Source organism: Phoca vitulina, unplaced genomic scaffold (assembly GCF_004348235.1).
Source record: "Phoca vitulina isolate PV1807 unplaced genomic scaffold, GSC_HSeal_1.0 scaffold20, whole genome shotgun sequence".
In the NCBI taxonomy this organism is placed as follows: Eukaryota; Metazoa; Chordata; class Mammalia; order Carnivora; family Phocidae; genus Phoca; species Phoca vitulina.
In genome coordinates this window covers 29,883,636-29,903,461 of record NW_022589723.1, presented here as the reverse complement: position 1 = coordinate 29,903,461, position 19,826 = coordinate 29,883,636, and the positions used below count along the sequence as shown (strand labels likewise).

The 19,826-nt window shown below is 49.2% G+C and overlaps 1 protein-coding gene across 2 annotated transcripts in view; it reads left to right on the top strand.

The window, feature by feature from the left end:
- The window catches only part of DAPK2 (death associated protein kinase 2), a 114,421-nt gene that overhangs the window by 65,322 nt on the left and 29,273 nt on the right, over positions 1–19,826 (top strand). For both annotated transcript variants that reach the window (XM_032417430.1, XM_032417429.1), the window contains exon 4: positions 6,183–6,321. In XM_032417430.1, the coding sequence (XP_032273321.1) occupies positions 6,183–6,321 (139 nt within the window). The remainder of the gene's footprint in view (positions 1–6,182; positions 6,322–19,826) is intronic.

The window sequence follows — 19,826 nt, the reverse complement described above, 5'->3', positions numbered from 1 at the left end:
CTAAAGTGACCAGTACTCAGAGGACATGCCCAGCCCTGATTTGAGTCCCTTTTAGCTGTTGTTACCCCATCCATGACCTCCTTAGCAGCAGCTGCCTCTGGTTCAGGGCTGTTGAAGGCAAGGATGGGAAGGATTCAGTTTTTCCATATAAGTTGACTTCTGTAGAGCATAAAGGATGTTTTCAAAATCTCAGTAGATTAACTCATGTCATATGTGGAGCGTGCTCTGGAAAATGTAAGTCAGCCCTGGGAGGGTTGGACAGGCCTTCCATCCAGGCCCGTGACGGCTCTGGGGCCTCCCCAACTCCCAGCGAACAGAAAGCAAGAGCCTGGGAGAGTGACCTGACAGAGCACCCCAGGGTGTCGCCAGTGCTGCCCAGTGCCCCCAGTTGAGTGCGGCTTCCTCGGCCTGAGCCGCTCCAGCAGCATCCTTCCCTAATCACTGCCTATGCAGGTCGTTTCAGCACACGTTCACAAAAGAGTCAGAAAAGCGTTTCTAGCAGGCAGAGCAACCTGCGAGAAGGAAGATCAGCTGAGCGGGAAGGGGACTGATCCCGGGGATGCTGAGAGGAGAGCAGAAGAGGCTCAGACTGTTAGGTTTTGCTTTTCATCTTTAAGCTAAAGAGGTTTGGGATGCGAGAGGGGAGACATTTGGGAGGAGACAGGGAGCTCCAGGGAAGAGGTTTTGGGGCTGAGAAACCCTTGGGAAAAGCTATGTTAGGGGGAAAATGAACAAAACCTTGAGGAGAGCTGCCTGAGCATGGATGTGAGTGTCCCCAGCGTGGGTGTCCGGTTTGGACATTTACCCCAGTGGGCTCATCAGCCTCCCACCTTTCCAGGACTCTGGGGGAGATTCTGAGGACCTTTGTGGCTATTCCTTTCTTTAGCCAAAGGAGACCATGTCTTAACTGGTCTCCTGCCCACATCACACCTTCAAACAGAGTCGCTGATTACTGCCTCCCAAAGTCCTCACCCAGCCTGGGCCTTCACATCAGCGGCTCTGGGTGACAGGACACACCCCCATTATCATGAGATTCTTTTACACTTAGGCAGCATTCTATTTCAGGTAGGAAGGGTAGGAGGTGCCTGAGGCCACAGCCTCACAGGACCCAGCAGGGGCTGGAAGGACAGAAAACAAGGGCCAGGCGGCGTTCTGTGTTTCAGAGGGGGGCACTGTGGGTTTGAACATTTGCACAGGGCTCCGGACAGGTCTCTTGCCGATGCCAAGGTGTCACTTCTATATGATACAGAATATTCTATATCATGTTGATAGTTTTAATACTCTTTTTCCCCTTTGTTCTTTTATCCGCCTACCTTCTATTGAATGCCTCTGTTACACAAGGTGCTGTGGAAGCAAAGATAAGCTAGCTGGGGAGAGAGACAGACAGGTAAAAACAGCGTGGTATGATGAGGGCTCGGATGCGAGTGTGGCTGAAGGGGATGTGTGAGCACCACCCACTACTTGGGGTGGCTTTGAACTTTCCTCATTGCACCAACTCAGGCTTTATAATGGGGAGACAGTGCGGTGAGAAAGACACATGGTGGGCTGGGGCTGAGAAGATCTGGCTCTAAATCCTGTTTCTGTGACTGACTGTGTGACCTTGGGCAAGTCACTTGCTCCCTTGGCGCCTCGGTTTCTCATTTGAAAAATCAGGACAGAAGTTCCATCTACCCCTCCGGGAGGATGTGAGTCTCAAGGGAGAGAATGCTTGGGGAAGCACATTGCACAGGCGGCAAACTTAGAGTAAACTCGGAATCAAATGCCTTCCACCACTACCATGCCTGATATCGATATGGTGCGTGGTATTTACTTCCAGGACTTTACCAAGGGTCTCATAGCATTTGTCCAACTCTACAGCAAGATTCCGTCCTCCCGGGGCAATAGTCTGGGTTTTCCCCTCATTCCTGTTTGTTTGGTTTTTTTTTTAACTTTTTTTTTTTTTAAAGACTTATTTACTTACTTGAGAGAGAGAGACAGAGTACATGAGCAGGGGGAAGAGCAGAAGGAGAGGGGAGGCAGACTCCCCGCTGAGCGCAGAGCCTGATACAGGGCTTGATCCCACCACCCCGAGATCATGACGTGAGCCGAAATCAAGAGTTGGACGCTTAACCAACTGAGCCCCCCAGGCACCCCATCCTCATTCCTGTTTTGCAAGAAGAAAAGCTAGGCCCTGGGACTCTCCTGTGCCACATCCCCAGGGAAAGGTTGGCTCTATAGGGAAAGATTGGGACCACCGTCCTGGCCCTTTGACCAGACTCAGGGTTTCTCCTTCAGCAGCTAAGAGGGGGCTCCAGTTTCCGGCACCTGCCCAGATGGGAGTGGGGCGGAAGATGGCCTCACCCTTGAGACACATGGAAAAATAGTGCACCAGCCTCACGCCCAACACTGAGGCAGCCACTGTGGGCTGCACCCAGCTGAGCGGCTCTAGCAGACGGCACGTTCTCAGGTACCAGCTCACCGGTGCCTCTCTCAGGCTCTCTTCACCCCTTGAGCACCACTCCCCACTTTCTCTAAATATTTATTCATCATCTATTATGTGGTAGACACTAGACATAAAGATGAGGACCTGATTCACGGCTCCTGCCCTTGAGAAGCTCATGCCCCAGCAGGAGCAAAGGCTTCCGACATTCGTCTGTCTGCCAAAGGGAGCTATTTTTAACCCCATTTGACAGATGAGCGAAGACTGAGGTGGAGAGTGATGCGCTAGGCAGTGACAGAACCAGCATGCCAGCAGGCGTGCCCGTCCCCTCCAAGGCCAGCCAGCGCTCAGGGACTTCCTGCCACATGCATGCCCTGCGCGCGGCCCCGTCTCTGTGCCTTTGCTCGTGCTGTTTGCCTTGCTCCCTCCGTCCAGGCCCTCCCTGAGCCTCACTGCATCCCCAGCGCCTTCTCCCACACTAACCACATGTGGCAAACAGTAACATCACGGCGGAAGCCCCTGCTGGTGGAGTGCTGGCATGCGCCGGTCACCGGGCTGAGTGCCTTCCTTATTGCACCAACTCATTTGCTCTTCAGAACGACGTGAGCACCAGTCCCCGACAGACACTGCTGAGAGAGTTAGGGCAGCTCGTCTCCCGTCACACGTTAGTCGGAGAAGACAGTGTTGGACGGCGGCCGGGGCCTGGACATGACCTTGACCGCACACTCCCCTGCTGGGAGACCTTGCACGGCCGCTTCCCCTCCTGTGGGCCTCGGTGTCCTCATCTGTTGTGGAGGAACTGCCAGGTGGTGATGGTCATAATGTGGGAGGGCAGCTGAGGGAGATGGCTGAGACTGCCCTCCCCTCCCCCTTCCCCCGTGGGAGTTTACTGTTGACTTCTTATTATGGTGAATTTCAAACATATACAAAAGTAGAGAGAATAGTGTAAGGAACCCTCATATGCCCATCACCCAGCTTCAAATGATCAACGTTTTGCCAGTCTTGTTTTATATAAAACTCCTACTCTTCCACCTGCCCCCGCTCCAACTGTTTGTTTGTTTGCTGGAATATTTTAGAGCAACTCTCAGACATCATGTCACTTTACATATAAATACTCTAGTGTGCATCTCTCACTGATGATGGTTTTTAAAAATGTGGCCTTCATATATCTATTACACCTGAAGGAATTATCCAGCCGGGCCTCGGGACCACCGAGGCTGTCTACACTCCAGTCCATAGTGATATTTTTCTGATAGACCCAAAGATATCTTCTTACGGTTGTTTTATTTGAATTAGCAACCAAATGAGGTCCATCTACTGCATCTGGTTCTTTTGTGTCTTCTGTCTCATTTCTCCTATCGCAGTTCTCCTTCCCCTTCTTTCTCGATGCTATTGATTTGTTGGAAAAACTAGGTCATTTGTCCCGTTGATTGTCTCACAGCCTGGATTTGGCTTATTCCCTCCTCATGCCGTTAGTAAACTTATTCCTCTATGTCTTGCATTTCCTGTAACCTAATAGTTAGATCTAAATAAGATACTCTCCGTATTGGCGCTGTTCAAGAGAAATATAATATGAACCATATATGTGATTTGAGATTTTCTACTAGCCACATTGAATCAGAAGTAAAAAGAAATAGGTGAACTAATTTTCATCGTATTTTTTATTTAATCCAGTATATACAAAATATTATTTTAACACGTAATTGATATAAAAACCATTAATGAGATATTCTACATTCTTTTTTCCATATTCCATCTTCAAAACCCAGCATGCTTTTTACACTTACAGCACATTTAGTTCATTCTCAGTGTCATGGTTAGCGTGAAATACAATCCTATCAAAACAATAACGTTGTGTTTGCAGGAAAATATTTTATACCACTTCAGTTTTTGAATTAAAATGACTTCAAAATGGGGTGCCTGGGTGGCTCAGTTGGTTAAGCAGCTGCCTTCGGCTCAGGTCATGATCCCAGGGTCCTGGGATCAAGCTTCACATTGGGCTCACTGCTCAGCAGGAAGCCTGCTTCTCCCTCTCCCACTCCCCCTGCTTGTGCTCTCTCTCTCTCTCTCTCAAATAAATAAATAAATAAAATCTTAAAAAAATAAATAAAATAAAATGACTTCAAATGAAATAAGATTTAAAATTCAGTTCCTGGGTTGCACTAGCCATGTTTCAGATGCCCAGTAGCCACGTGTGACTAGTGGCTGTTCGATTGGACAGTGTTCATAGAGCACATTTCCATCACTGCAGAAGGCTCTGTTGGATAGCACTGAGCGAGAGGCTTAAGCGGATGTAGGCGTGAGATAACTTCATAGGTGTTGCTGTGTACTTACCTGTGGTACCCATTGTGTCCCGTGGGTCTGTTTTTCATGATGCTGAGATTGATTAGTGGGTCCGTGGGTGCTTCTGGACATTTTTAAAGAAAGGAGAAAAAGGAAATTTTGGTGCTCTTTGTTTAGGATGAACTAGGTGGCAGGGAATGAGTGATTCCCCCAAACTGGGACAGAAGCCATTCTGGCCATGTAAGAATCATCTGAGGACACTCAGTATGAGATAGTGGTTGAAAGTCATTCTGCCTGGGTTTGAATCCTGACTGCCACTTACTAACTCCATGACCTTGGGCAAGTCACTTAACCTCACTGAGCCTCTGTTTTTTTTTTTTCAGCTGTGAAATAGGAAAATACTAGGACTTAGCTCATAAGGTATTGTGATGGTTAAATGATATAATGTGCCTAAAGTACACATTATGCACCGAGTAAGTATTCAATGAATATGAATTACTGGTATTATGTTATTGTAAAAATACAGGTTCCAAGGCTTGGGGGCTGGAGAATCTAATTTGTTAGGGTCTGTGGTAGGACCTGGGATCTGCATTTTAAACAGGTTCTCCAGGTGATCCTGAGTTCTTGGACCCCTTAGCCCAGATCCCTTCCCAATATCTTTCCCTGGGATGACCCCTGGCTCCGCCCCAGTCCCAGAGAAGCACATCCTGGCTGGATACCCCAGCATCCATCAGAGGACAAACAAGCTCAGGGGGTTGTCAGATTTAGCAAATAAATATCCCTTATTTTATCTGGCAACCCCACATCTCTAATTCAGATAAAACTGTAAACCAGTATTTACAAGGGAGGTTGTTTTTGCTCTGTGGGCCTCCATTCCTGCCATACCTACCATAAGGTACGAGAGTGGGGAGTGTGAGGACAAAAGTAGCATTTTCAGGTTTTTAGATGGGTCTAGAATCCATGCCTAGATTCTCTTGAGCTTTGAAGAGGCCATCTTTTGTAAAATGAAAGAAAGGGCTTTAAGAGCCATCTTACTCAACCTGCTCATTTTGCAGGTAAGGAAACTAAGGTCTGCCTGGAGGGTAAGTGAGTTGTCCAAGGTCAGTGGCAGGGCTGGACTAGAACCTAGGTCTCCAGTTTCTGGCCCAGCATACGTTCCTCTTTGTCATCCCAGCACTTACTTCTGTCCTCTGCCCCTTCAGTCATGGGGTGGGGAGAGATAACACCCAGGGTAACCCGAGGCCCCCCTGGTGACTCCCCAAGAGCGGTTCCTACCCTTGTGATCCAAAGGGAAGAATACAGCGAATAGAAGCAAAATCAGTTCTTGGTGCTGGCTGGACAGAGCCCCAGAGATGGGTGAGGGGATCCCACTGTCTGTCCAGATGGTGGGGGTCAGGTTCAGGAGCTGCACCCATGGCCTGGTCTCCTAACACACAGGGCTGACCGGGCCTGCCCCCCTCCCCTCACCGGTGTCTTGCAGAGTGTCGGGAGGAGAGCTCTTCGACTTCCTGGCCCAGAAGGAATCGCTGAGTGAGGAGGAGGCCACCAGCTTCATCAAGCAGATCCTGGAGGGTGTGAACTACCTTCATGCCAGGAAAATCGCTCACTTTGATCTCAAGGTCAGTGAGGGGATGAGGGAGAAGAATCGTTTTAGGAAGAACGGGCCCAGTCACTTCTGACATCACTGCTAGGAAGGGCTCAGTGTCCCTCTGGCCCTCCTCCCTTGTCTCGCCATGGAAAGCTCTGAACTCCTAGGAAAGAAATGATGCCACAGAAGGCGTCCCTCTCCTCAGTTTCATTTTGCAGATTGGGCTTTCTTCACATAGGGGCTGACTGCAAGAAGCTGCTTCTTCAGACCACAGGTACCTTATCTCTTTCAGGCAGTAGGTGGGGTGTCATTTTTAAATAGTAGACCACTGACAGGAAACGTGAAACCAAACACATTTCACAAGTCTGGACTCTTCAGTAGCCAAGAGCTAACTCATGAGGAGGCAGAAGTGTTAGCGTTCGGGCGAGGACTGCTGAGGTTGGCTGGCTCTCTGGCGCCCCCCCGCCCCCCCAGCCTCCAGCACCCCTGGCCCAGAGGCCATCAGTCTTGGAGCCTAGGGACCGCTGGCTGCCCTCCCTGTTCCCATCCCCTACTGCGGCCACAAAACTGCTTCCAAGGGGCACTGATCATTTGTGGTAACTGGTATTCAGGGTCGAGAAAGTTCACTGTGATCACATAGGACCTCAGAAAGCAAGAGTGTGGTCAAAGTAGAAGGATCAGTTCCCGTAGTAACTGAGCTCAGTTTAGTGGACTGATAAGCCTTTACAGACACCCGAAGCATAAAGATCCTCTAACCCGTGATCAGAGGGACCTATTTACTGGGGTGAAGACCTACCCAGTTTTCTATCCAGAAATTCCTGTTGTGTTTCAAGCATTGTGCCATGAGCCTGGGTACTGGTGCAGATACAGAAACCAGCCGAGGCCCTGTCTGGGCTCAGTTCCTCTTTTCTAGGAAACCTAGTACAGGAGACAGAAAAGATCAACAACTCTAAGTGCTATGATAGAAGGACGTATAGGGGAGCAGGGGAGCTCAAAGGAGAGGGCATCTAAGTCAGACTGCAGTATCCGAGAGGGCTTCCTGGAAGAGGTGATATTTGAGTTGAATTTAGAAGGACTGGCAGGGGTTACCAGAGGGGAAGGGTCTTCTAAGGAAGAGAGGCCAGCAGTGTACATGGTCTGGAAATGGCACAATGCATTCAGGGACGTACAGGCAAAGGGTGGATGTTCCGAATGGCTGGAGAAACAAGCCAGGAAGAGAGCAGAAGGCAGACACAAGGGCGTGAGAGCCAAACCAAAGAGGTTGAACTTTACCCTGAGGGATACAGAGTCGGCGGGGGAGCAGGTGATCAGGGAGGTGAGGCGAGCAGATGTGTGTTTCAGAAGGATCTCTCTGGCCGGAAGGCTGGGGAGAATGGGGACCCCTGGAGGCTGGGGTCCCAGCTGGGAGGCTCGTGCAGTAATCTGGGTGAGGGTGTCCTTTGGTAATGCACCGAGCAGGAAACGGTCTACCTGGATTGCCCTTGTGTCTCCCTCCTGACAGTACTATAGACAGTTAACTTGTCGTTTCCTGTGTCTTTACTGGCTCCAGGAGCCTGGCCTCAACGTGGGCTCCTTTGGCTTTTCTCCGCCAGATCTGGTAGAGGTAGGAGGAGTTGTAATCCCATGGGTACCATGACAGCAGCAGCTTCATGCTGTTTAATCTGCTTGTGTGGCCCCTGGGGGGTGGAGAGGGCCGTCTTGGAGGCGGCCAGGTCGGGGTTTGGTCTTCATTCTGCTGAACCTCAGTCCTTCAGCTTCAACGCAGATCGTAATCCCTACCTGGCACAGTTGTTGCAAGGGTTAAAGAGAAGCAGCATTACGTGCCGGCTCCCAGAGAGCGCTCTGTAATAGTCCCTGCTATTGTTATTTCCCCTCCCAGAGTAGAGGGAAGGAAAACACAACTCTCGTTACAGGATTCTGGGCCCATTAGACTAGGAAAACAGGCCTGCTAGTGCAGTTCTCAGTTTCCCAGCAGAGAGCTGAGATTGGTTGCTGCTGGGGCATGTCGGGCTCCTGGGCTCAGTCTGGCTGCTTTCCACGACCTGGACACAGTCTGGGTTTGCCCCGGATGTGTGCAGGGCGAGGATGCTGCCAACCCCCATCTTGGCCTCCTGTCCTTAGAGCTGTGCAGACTCTGAGCCTTCTGTCCCCTCCGCCCCTGTCCGTGGTCCCTTGGCACAGGCCCAGCTGAGCAACTTCAGGAAGTGATGAGTAGCTGCATTACCTCATGATGGGGTAGACACTTCCTGGAGCCAGAATATGGGTATGCTTACCCCTGGCTGGAACTTTCCCCCAGCTGGAAGGGAGATGTAGAAAGTCCCGCTGGTAGCTTAAGAGGAGGGTTCTCGGTTCCATGTTGTTTCCCATCATCTAGAAATCATTTTACACAAATACGTTTTTCTTCCTGATTTTCATTCTCTAGGAGGTGCCTCTGCTTTCCTCAACTCTTGTATTCTCTTGCTCCTCACCAAGTGAGTCAGGCTAGCCTCGTGGTCCCATGAACACAGCCGCCCTGTTGTCTCCAGGCCCCTACCCGTGACCTGCTCTCCATGCTCATCTTCTGGCTTGAAGGAGCAGGTGATGGAGGAGGGGCAGCTCTCGCCTGCCTCTGGAATATATGAACGGCTTCTCCTGGGGCTGCTAGCTGATAAGCTCCTCCTGTGTTTAGTCACGGTGCTAGAGAGGTGAGGCCCTGTCCCGGCTTATGACACGCTCCCAGCCTTGTGGCAGAGAGCAATAAATGGACAAATTAACGTATGATAAGCAGTCTTGGGAAAACAGATCGAGGCAGTCTACTGCCCAGAAATCTGTGATGGGCCCTTGTCATCTGTAGGATAAATGAACCCATGGTCAGCATGGCATTCAGGCTTTTCGTACACTGCCTCAGTCCTGATTCTGACCTCATCCACTTTCCCCCACTCCAAAACACTAGCCCCAGGCAACAAGAGGACAGATCCACATTCTGGCCTTTCTCCTCCTCTGTTCATGCTGTTCCCACCCAGGAAGCCCCTGCTCTTCCTTTCCTCTGTCCATGGACTTCCTTCCTGCTCATCCTTCTAGGCCCAGCAGAAAGCCTATTTCCTCTGGGAAGGCTTTACCATCTCTGCTCCCTCCCAAAGCATAACTAAGAATGAACCTGCCTCGGGCGCCTGGGTGGCTCAGTTGGTTGAGCGACTGCCTTCGGCTCAGGTCATGATCCTGGAGTCCCAGGATTGAGTCCCGCATCGGGCTCCCTGCTCGGCAGGGAGTCTGCTTCTCCCTCTGACCCTCCCCCCTCTCATGCTCTCTCTATCTCATTCTCTCTCTCAAATAAATAAATAAAATCTTAAAAAAAAAAAAAAAAAAGAATGAACCTGCCTCTCTGCTTCTGTTGCCCTTTGTACAGCCTTCTGGTGAGAGTATCTGTCGCTGTCAGTCACTTTCTGCTGCTTATATCTAGCACCGTCCCTGGCACATGAAGAGTTACTCAGTGTTGAATGAGTGAGTAAATGAAGGCATGAACGCCTTAGTAAGACCAATGCATGCATGGAAGGCAAAGGCCCTTCCATGTCACCTGGAACATGCAAAAGAGGTTACAGGCAGGTTTCAGTCCAATGATGTGAACATTTTTTTTTTAAGATTATTTATTTATTTATTTGACAGAGAGACACAGCGAGAGAGGGAACACAAGGAGGGGGAGTGGGAGAGGAAGAAGCAGGCTTCCCGCGGAGCAGGGAGCCTGATGCGGGGCTCGATCCCAGGACCCTGGGATCATGACCTGAGCCGAAGGCAGACGCCCAACGACTGAGCCACCCAGGTGCCCCGATGTGAACATTTATTGAGGGACTACTGTATGCCCAGGAGTAGAGTGTCAAACATCAATGTGATATGGCACCTGCCTTCCAAGGGCCCACTGTCTACCAGGAGATGGCCATGGTGGGACTCGGTGGGGAGGCCACCTGAAATGAAAGCTAACCATGAGTCTTGCCAACAAGAGCTCACTTCTGGGGGTAAGCGTTCTGCCTCAGCAGAGGGAATAGCATGCCAGTGTGCGTTGTAAATACACCCCAGGAAGGCCCATTGATGTGGGTGGTTGTGGGTGGTGAAGGTAGATGATGTTGCCCCGTATTTACATGGATGGAAGGAACCCTGGGGCTGACTGCCCCCAGCACCAGGTAGCACCCAGTGTGCCTTCAGACATGGCGTCTGCAGGGTGGATTACCAGGAAGGAGGTTTCAGTACCACTCAGGAACCTCACCCTGGTATGCCATCCCAACACAAATGAAGGCCTTGTACAGGGCGGGTTTGTGTGGTTTTGTGTTTATTTTGCATTTGGGAGTTTCTCTTCTGAGTATGGGTGTGTCTTCCCTACACCCCAAACCCAACTGGAGAATTCAAAAATAGAAGGTTATCCTCGGGTCTGACTGGTATTTTCAGCAAAAAGAACACGCCGTGAGGATTAAATGAAATTATATGCAAGCCAGGAACCCAGAACTCTCATGGGGCTTTTTGGTTTATATAAATAGTATAAGAAGTGAATTTCTGAACAAAGTACCCCCAAAATCCAAATTCCTCTATGCCCTGATCGTCCTTTGAGTTATTTTTATGTTCGTGACATGATGGGGTCTGCTCATCAAGCTTTCACAGAAATGATACTAATAATACTTTGAATGTTTATGGCACTTTCTGGAATATAGTATGCTTACACATTTGTTCTCTCATTTGATCCTCATGGCCACTCATGGAGGTACAAGGTATTGTCCTTTTTTTACACACAAGGCAATTGAGATTCAGAGAGGTTAAGTAACTTGTCCAAGATCACGCAGGTATTAAATGACAGAGCTGGAGCTTAAACTTAGCCAATGAGGAAACACTAAGCCAAGCTGGGTGCCACCAGGTTTTCTTTCCCCAGATTCTGACAGTGTAGATTTCTTACTTCCTTGGGCCATGCCTCTGACACACCATTAATCCAAAGGTCTGTATTATGCCATGCATTTCTCTTTCACACAGTTCATATCTCATCTGATTACATTGTTTTTTATTTCTAATAAGTTATTCCTCATATTTAAAAAAAATGTATATTTTATTAGTTGCTATAAAATGTGCATGCATTTGAAAGTAGAACTTAAAAGAATGAGGCTGTTTCCATACTAAAACCTGGGAACATGAAGCAAAGGTAAAGCATGGTAGAGATTTAACTGTCAGGATAGAGTAGGGTGAAATTGTGAAGTTTCAGGGCAGACCACGGTCTGCCAAAGCAGACCATGGAAGCCTTTTTCCCTCAAAATTTTTTATTATGAAAACATTTCAAAACATATAAAGAAATTGGAAGACTACAATGGACACCATTATACCTTCCCCCTAGATTCAACATGTAGGCGCATTTGCTTTACCTCTTTCTTTCTTTAAAAAAGAAAAATATATATTTATATAAAAAGGGATTTTTATATATTTGTATCTACACACAGACACGTACACATATGTGTATGTATATATTTTAGAATTAAAAACATTTTAAATAAAAATTAAAATAAAAAACATATGTTATTTTTAAAAACGTTGGTATAATTTGAAAGAAGATTCTAGCCATCCTGACACTTCACTCTCAGCACTTCTGTGGGCATCTACCGACCTACCACCATTATCACACTTAAGAAAATTAACAATAATTGGTGGAAGACCTTTAATTAATGGATACACATGATTCTATTTCTGATTTTGAAAGAAAATGCTGCAGGGCAGAGAGGATAGCTGGGAGAGAGTAGGCCAGTTGGAGGTAATGATAAGAATGTGGGAAAGAGATGACCCAAAGGTACCCTTTAGCATTTTTTAAGTGAAGGATGGTCTTTTATGCTATTATAAAAAGTATTAACTCATAGAACACACAGAAACCTGCAAAGAAGTTAACCATGGACTTTCTACTCCAAAACAACCATTGTTAACATTTGGTGTATTTTCTCCAGCTTTTTATGAACAGGTGTGTGTGTGTGTGTGTGTGTGTGTGTGTGCGCGCGCGCGTGCGTGCTTGTAACTATACTACTTTTATAATTTTCTCTTATGCTTTTTTCTACTTTACATTTTAACCTGAGCAGCCCACATGTGCTCTAAAGTATTTTACTTTGCTCTAGAATCTTTTATACAAGTCTTTTCTGATTTCCTTACCTTCTCGGTGTATTCTGAGGGGCGGACCCTGTTTCCTCTTCATCAGATGCAAAGCTTAGCTTGTGCGCCAGCCTCAGAGTGGACCCCTTGGGCCCCTTCATTTCAAGCCCTAGAAATACATGCTGGCTGCTTTATCAACTCCTGCAAGGTCCCCCGAGGGCAACCCCAGGAGGAGTGAACTGAGGGTGCTGAACTTCTAAATAGTGGAGGGAAAGAACAAAGTGTGGCAAAAATTAAGCTATGGAGAGCCATTACTAGAAGAGTTGAGGGGTACCTTGTCGGCTCAGTCGGTGGAGCGTGCAGCTCTTGATCTCAGGGTTGTGAGTTGGAGCCCCACGTTGGGTATAGAGATTACTTAAAAATAAAATCTTTAAAAAAATAAAAATAAGAGATTTGAAATACAGACATGTTGAAACAGGAAGCATTAAGCCAACCAGGTGACTCTTACGAGATACAGCAGGAGGCCCCATGGTGAAGTAGAAAGAGGAAAGGATTGGGGGTTGAGCCTGCATTTGCATCTCACCTGCGCTGTGTCACATTGGGGAGGTCTCCTCTTTGGCCTTGAAAGTGGAGGTAATATTGCCTCTTCTTCCTGTCCCGCGGGGGTGGAGTGAGGGACCAGGGAGATATCGGTATTAATGAGAGGGCCCTGCGAATTCTGAAACTCCCTACACACACTGGTTGTGAATTTTAGCTAGTCTTATTGGCCCACATTTCTCCCCATTCCTCTCTTTCCTCCAAAGGGATTAGGAAAAGGAGGTGGGCTTGGGAACATCCAAAGCGGGGGAATGAATAAGGCTGTATTTTCCCGCCAGCCGGCCAGGCAGTTTCCGAGGGTGGCAGGACACTGGGGAAGGCTGATACAGGTTGGCGTGGATACCGTGATCCCCATTTCTCAGATGGAGAAACTAAAAAATGCAGTGCTCTCCTCCTCTTTTGTCCCTTATTGCTTTTGCCATCACTGTTAGGTGCTCCGAGGCCTCTTGGGGCTCCTGGCTGTCCGTGCCCTCCACTGTGGTCCCTTGCCTAGGCTTGGCCTCCGGTGAGGTTTCATGGGTTCACACAGTACCTTCTAGGTTCTAGTCACAGCTCCACTGTCAGCCCTCCCAGTGCCACTCATCTCAGTAGGAGTGAAAGAATCTGATTCTGGAAGTAGTGAAGGTGGTAGAAAGAACAGATATCCTAGCACTAAGAAGACCTGGGCTTAAATGAAACCCGGCTCCACAACTTAGCTGTGTGGCCTCAAATAAGTTACTTAACTTCTCTGTTCCTTAGTTCCTCATCTAAAAAACACAGACAGTAACCTGCTTGCCTGAGGTTCTGTGCAATACTATTCTGGTAGCAGCCAGATCTCCAGAAAACAAGTGTATGTACACATACACACACACAGATTTATCATGAATCTTATGATGCAAAGGTTTGTAACACAACTTATAAACAATAAAATATATGATACTTTTTATTGTAAATCCCAGAGAGCCAATTGTTTCTCATACAACGTTTTCTTTGGTTTTTGCCAAACCCTTGTATCAATAGCCAACCTATGAATGCAGTTGATACTCGAGTGTAGCTCTGACCAGAATGTTGGTTGATATTTTTGTCTGCATTAACAAGTAGGGTAAAAATGAAACAATGATGGGGCGCCTGGGTGGCTCCGTCGTTAAGCGTCTGCCTTTGGCTCAGGTCATGCTCCCAGGGTCCTGGGATCAAGCCCCGCATCGGGCTCCCTGCTCCGCAGGAAGCGGGCTTCTTCCTCTCCCATGCCCCCTGCTTGTGTTCCCTCTCTCGCTGTGTCTCTCTCTGTCAAATAAATAAATAAATAAAATCTTATAAAAAAAAAATGAAACGATGAAGACATGTGTTAGAACTTTGCTTCTTTGTCAATGACAGGAATGACTTCTTTGCTGAATTGAATAATAGTTTCTGAATATTAAAAAAAATACGTCCTCTATTTCTATGCTATTCACAAAACAACAGCTATATACATAGCACCCTTTTAAGTTTAATCTGCATTCTTTTTTTTTTTTTAAGATTTTATTTATGGGGGCGCCTGGGTGGCTCAGTCATTAAGCGTCTGCCTTCGGCTCAGGTCATGATTCCAGGTTCTGGGATCAAGCCCCACATCAGGCTCCCTGCTCAGTGGGAAGCCTGCTTCTCCCTCTCCCACTCCCACTGCTTGTGTTCGCTCTCTTGCTGTGTCTCTCTCTGTCATATAAATAAATAAACTCTTTAAAAAAAAAAAAAAGATTTTATTTATGAGCGGCTGGGTGGCTCAGTCGTTAAGCATCTGCCTTTGGCTTGGGTCATGCTCCCAGGGTTCTGGGATCGAGCCCCTCATCGGGCTCCCTGCTCAGCGGGAAGCCTGCTTCTCCCTCTCCCACTCCCCCTGTTTGTGTTCCTTCTGTCTCTCTGTGTCTCTCTCTGTCAAATAAATAAATAAATAAAATCTTATAAAAAAAAAGAAAATGAAACGATGAAGACGTGTTAGAACTTTGCTTCTTTGTCAATGACAGGAATGACTTCTTTGCTGAATTGAATAATAGTTTCTGAATATTAAAAAAAAATATGTCCTCTATTTCTATGCTATTCATAAAACAACAGCTATATACACGGCACCCTTTTAAGTTTAATCTGCATTCTTTTTTTTTTTTTTTAAGATTTTATTTATGAGCGGCTGGGTGGCTCAGTTGTTAAGCGTCTGCCTTCGGCTCAGGTCATGATCCCAGGGTCCTGGGATCGAGTCCTGCATCGGGCTCCCTGCTTGGCAGGGAGTCTGCTACTCCCTCTGACCCTACCCCCTCTTGTGTGCTCTCTCTCTCTCTCTCTCTTTCTCAAATAAATAAAATAAAATCTTTAAATATCTTATTTTATTTATTTGACAGAGAGAGACACGGCGAGAGAGGGAACACAAATATGGGGAGTGGGAGAGGGAGAAGCAGGCTTCCCGCTGAGCAAGGAGCCCCATGCGAGGCTCCATCCCAGGACCCTGGGATCATGACCTGAGCTGAAGGCAGATGCTTGACGACTGAGCCACCCAGGCACCCCTTAATCTGCATTCTTAAGTGATCTTCTCCAGCACTTCTTAAGTCTAGAATCAAGAAGATAATAAATCAGGCCTGCCAGTTTCCATGGTGTCAATACCCCCACCATGGCCAATTTCAAGGTGCCAACGTGCCACTGGCCAGAGTTTGGAAGAGAGGCGTAGTAGGACAGCCTTATTTAGGATTTCCCCAATTCGGAGATAAGGGGCAGATATTACCTCAAGAGCATAGAGAATACTAAAATATGATTTAAAAAATTAGGAAGCAATGAGTTTTAAGTATTGTTTCTAATATGACTTATTTCAGTAGAAGCTGCAGAGGCACCAGAGCCAAGGTGGACATGCCCACTTTGCCAGCGGGCAGGGGTGACCCCAGCAGGCTCTCTTGTATCACCTAGAGGAAGGGAGGCGACAGGGGAGAGGGGAGAGCACACAGGATCTGGAGTCAGCCAGAGCTTGAACCTTAGCTGCACTACTTATTACTGAGGCACCTTGAGCAAGTGCTTACCTGTCTGAGCCTCTGTTTCTTCATCTGTAAAATGGGGGTGATGATAGTACCTGCCTTGCAGAGTGAGAATCAAATGAGTATGAATGCTTTGTAAACTAAATGCTATAGGCTGGGCTATACTGAAACCTCAAGCTGGGAGCTTTTAGGAACACAGAGCATGCAAAGCAGGCCTGCCCTCTGCAAGTGTTCGATCTGGTTGGGAAGGCGGGACTAACACACAGGGCTCTCGGCAGTGGTGGGTGCTGTGGGGGGGTGAGGTTGCTGCACACGTGTGGACCTGGGAGAAGGAAGGAGAGCTGAGCTGGGTATTTAGATTTAGATGATACTTCCTGGGGGAGATAGAATTTTGGCTGGGCCTGGAAGGATGGGTAGGAGTTCAATAGACAGATGATAAACACCCTCATTCTGGGAAGGAGAGACATGATCAAGGAAATAATCACAGAGGTGATGCTAACAGGTCACTTTATATGCCCTGTTTGATCCTCTTGGTAACCCTCGTGAGGTAGGTTTGATCATCACTACTAATGTATATGTGAGAAACCTGCCGCTGACAGGCTAAGTGACTTGCCCAGTGTCAGACTGGTAAATGGCCAAACTGGGATTGGAACCCAGGTTCTAAGGCTTTTAGCCATTATCTTGAGTCCCTAAAAGCAGAAGGTGCAAGAGATGGATATGTGACTGCACTGGTTGTTCAGTTGTCCAGGAAACAATTCCTGAGCACCCAGGAATTGCAATGCCAGCCACACTTGGGTGCGAGGGGTGGAAACGAGGGCCCCTATCCTCCTCCTGGAGCTTCAGGATAGTGGGGAGAGGACACACAAGGAATTATAGTGCAGTTGATTCACCGCCAGAGGTGAGTCAGGGTAACATGCCGGTGCCGGGGGGAAACAACTAGCTGCATGTGTTAGAGGGAGGGGGTCGCAGAACATGTTCCAGAATGAATGTGTCGGAGCTGGAGGTAGGGGGAAGAAGCAGCTTGTGAGGAAGGCCGTTCCAGCAAAGTGAACTGCAGGTTAGGGTAAGGGAGATAAGGAGGTCGGTTGGCATGTGGCGGGGGGGTGAGTGTCCAGAGGTAGGAGGGCCTTGAATGCCAGATAGAGGGGGACCTTATGCCCGGGCCACACTGGAGGCTTGCGGGAAGGGGCTGCCTATGGTCTCATCTACAGTGTGCCAGGGGGGAGTTTGCTGAGGCACCGTGGAAACCTGCCCAGAGAGGCTTGGCAGCAGGCAGCCTTGCTTGCTCAGGTTGCCCAGCACTTCCTGAATGATCTGGGGCCGTGCTCAACATTTGCAATGAAGGTTCGTAAGCAGCTTCCTTGTCCCCAGGGCACAAACTGGCTGGGCCCCCGCTCTGCTGAGTTAAGCAGCCTCACCCAGTGACAGGCACCTGGAGAGGACACTGGGTGTGTGTGTGTGGGGGGGGTGTCAGGAGATTGGGCTCTGCTCCTTGCTCAGTGCCCTTGGCAGTTTCTTGACCTCTTTGAGCAGCTCTGCAACATGACGGGACTAAATGATCTCTGAGGTCCCTTGCAGCCTCAACATTGTGAACATTGTAGGGGTGACATGGGGGTGAGGATGAGTGGGACAGGAGGCAAGTCAGGGAAAGGGCATGTGCACAGGGGATTCAGCAGGGATTCAGTAAGGTTCCCGGGGATGACTTGTCATTGCTACATCCCCGAGAGGAACGAACGGACAGAGCCACCATTACTTGAAATCATGCTGGGCATTGCTCCTTCCGTGGACCATCTCTCTGGGTCTTTAGAACCACCCTGTGCCATTGGGGTGTTGTCCCATTTTACAGATGGGAAACCAAGGCTGCAAGAGGTCCGTTGACTTTGGCCAGGTTTCACTGTGAGTGACAGAGCTGGGATTTGAACCTAGACCCGCCTGACTCTAAGTTCAAGCCTTTTGCACCTTACTATATAGCCCCCTGAGGCTGCGTTCATCCTGCAGGGGCTCTTGGACACGCTGTACTGGACCGGTGGGGATCGCCCACTCACATGGGTCCTGCCTGGAGGACCAGCTTCCAGTTTAGCCCCATGGCAGGCACCTCTGACCAAATCCTCTGGGACACGGTGGGGCATGTTGGCCTCTCCCACAGCTGCCTGCCTCGTGGGCTGAGCTGGGTGGATTTGTGTTGACAGGTGAGGGCAGTTTCACCTCCTGGGGTAGCAACTGCCCAAGGCCTGTGCTGGGCAGTGGTGGCACCTATGGGAATGTGATCCCTCCTTGTAGCCATGCTTTGGAGGTGACATCAAGTATGTGGGTAGTATTTGGTTGAAGTAAATAAAGCTGGAGAAGGACAGATGGATAGGATCATACTACCCCAGAAGGCAGCCTGGCTTGGGCCCAGCAGTCTGTGGTCACAGTGGCCTGTTCTTCCTTCCTGACCTGGAGCCAGGAGACCTGAACCTTTCGTATGTCCTGCCTTGGGGCCCAGAAGAGTGGGAATTTGCCCAGCCAGCTTGGGAGGTTAGGCCACCTTGCAATTGCAGAGGCTTGAGCTCAAAGGGGCTCTGGATCTCATCCAGTGTCTATTTTAGAATTGGGGGTGCTGAGGCCCAGAGAGAGGAAATGGCGTGCTCAAGTTCACATGGCCTTGTATGGTGGAGGTGAAACTGGAATTTCCCAGTACCCAGGCCCGGGATCTTTTCTAGGGCCCTATCCTGTTTGGGAAGGGGGGAGCAGAGAAGCTGAGAACCTAGACCTTGGGGAGCTGCTGCTTTGCTGGCCCTCAGGTTGCCCTCCTTTCTCAGTCGTCCTCCCTTCTGACCCAGGCCTACAGCAGCCCTGTGGGAGGAGTGCCCTAGGGCCCCCCAGGGGTGGTGGAGGACCTCCCTAGGGCAGAAAGAGAAGGACCGCTAACTCCCAGTTCTTTCAGTGCGTGTCAGCATATTTCAGTGGAGCATGCAGGATGCAAGACACCGTAGGGGACGCCAGGAAACAGCACTGATCTGAATTTTCCAGGGGAGGCCCCCACCCAGGAGAGGAGCAGAGTCACAATATGAGAGACAGCCTGCAACGGAGGGCCACTTGCTCATGAGCATTGTCAGCGCCAAGCAGGTTAGAGCCCAAGGCCAGGGGCCGCTTCACTGAAAAGTAAGGCAGTAAGTAGAAGGAGGCAGGGATGAGGCAAGTCTCTGAAAGGGTGACGAGGGGTAGGAAAGGCATTCTGGGCCAGGGGAAGAGCTGGAGCAAAGGATGGAGCCGAGCTGTCGTTCTGGGTGTGGTAATAGCCACCTGGAGGGGCTGGGGGGCAGGTGCAAGGAGGGGATGGGCCATGAGGCTGGAAAGGCAGCATGGAGCAGCCAGAGCAGAGCCCCAAGGCCTCAAATATCAGGCAGGGCATTTGAGCTTTCTCTCACGGTCAGCGGGACCACCGAAGATAGTTAACCAAACTGGGTGATGTGGTGGCCAGCAGGGGCTGGACTGCCCAGGAAACCCACCCCGACTCTGCCATTATGAGGTGTTGGACCTTGGGCCAGTGCGTTAGCTCTCTGAGCCTCTGTTTCCTCCTCCGTGAAATGGGGGTGGTAACAGTGCTATTGCAAGGATGACATGGAGCAGTAGTGGGCTGCCTGCCTTGGTAAATGTTCAGAAGATGTCAGCCCCTGCCTTGCCTCCTGGGTAGCATCAGGCTGGGTTCATGGAGGCTGGGATAGCAAGAAGGAAGCCCTTCTGAAAGCAAGAGGAGCTGCAGATAGAGGGGCTGTTTTCCTTTTTACTCCCAGTCAGGGCAGATCTGAGCCTGAAGGTACAATTGGTCCAGATGGGCCAGTGTGTGAGTGATGAGGGCAGGACAAGAGTCTGGGGCCTGCCCACCTAGCAGAACATCCCTGCCGCGCCG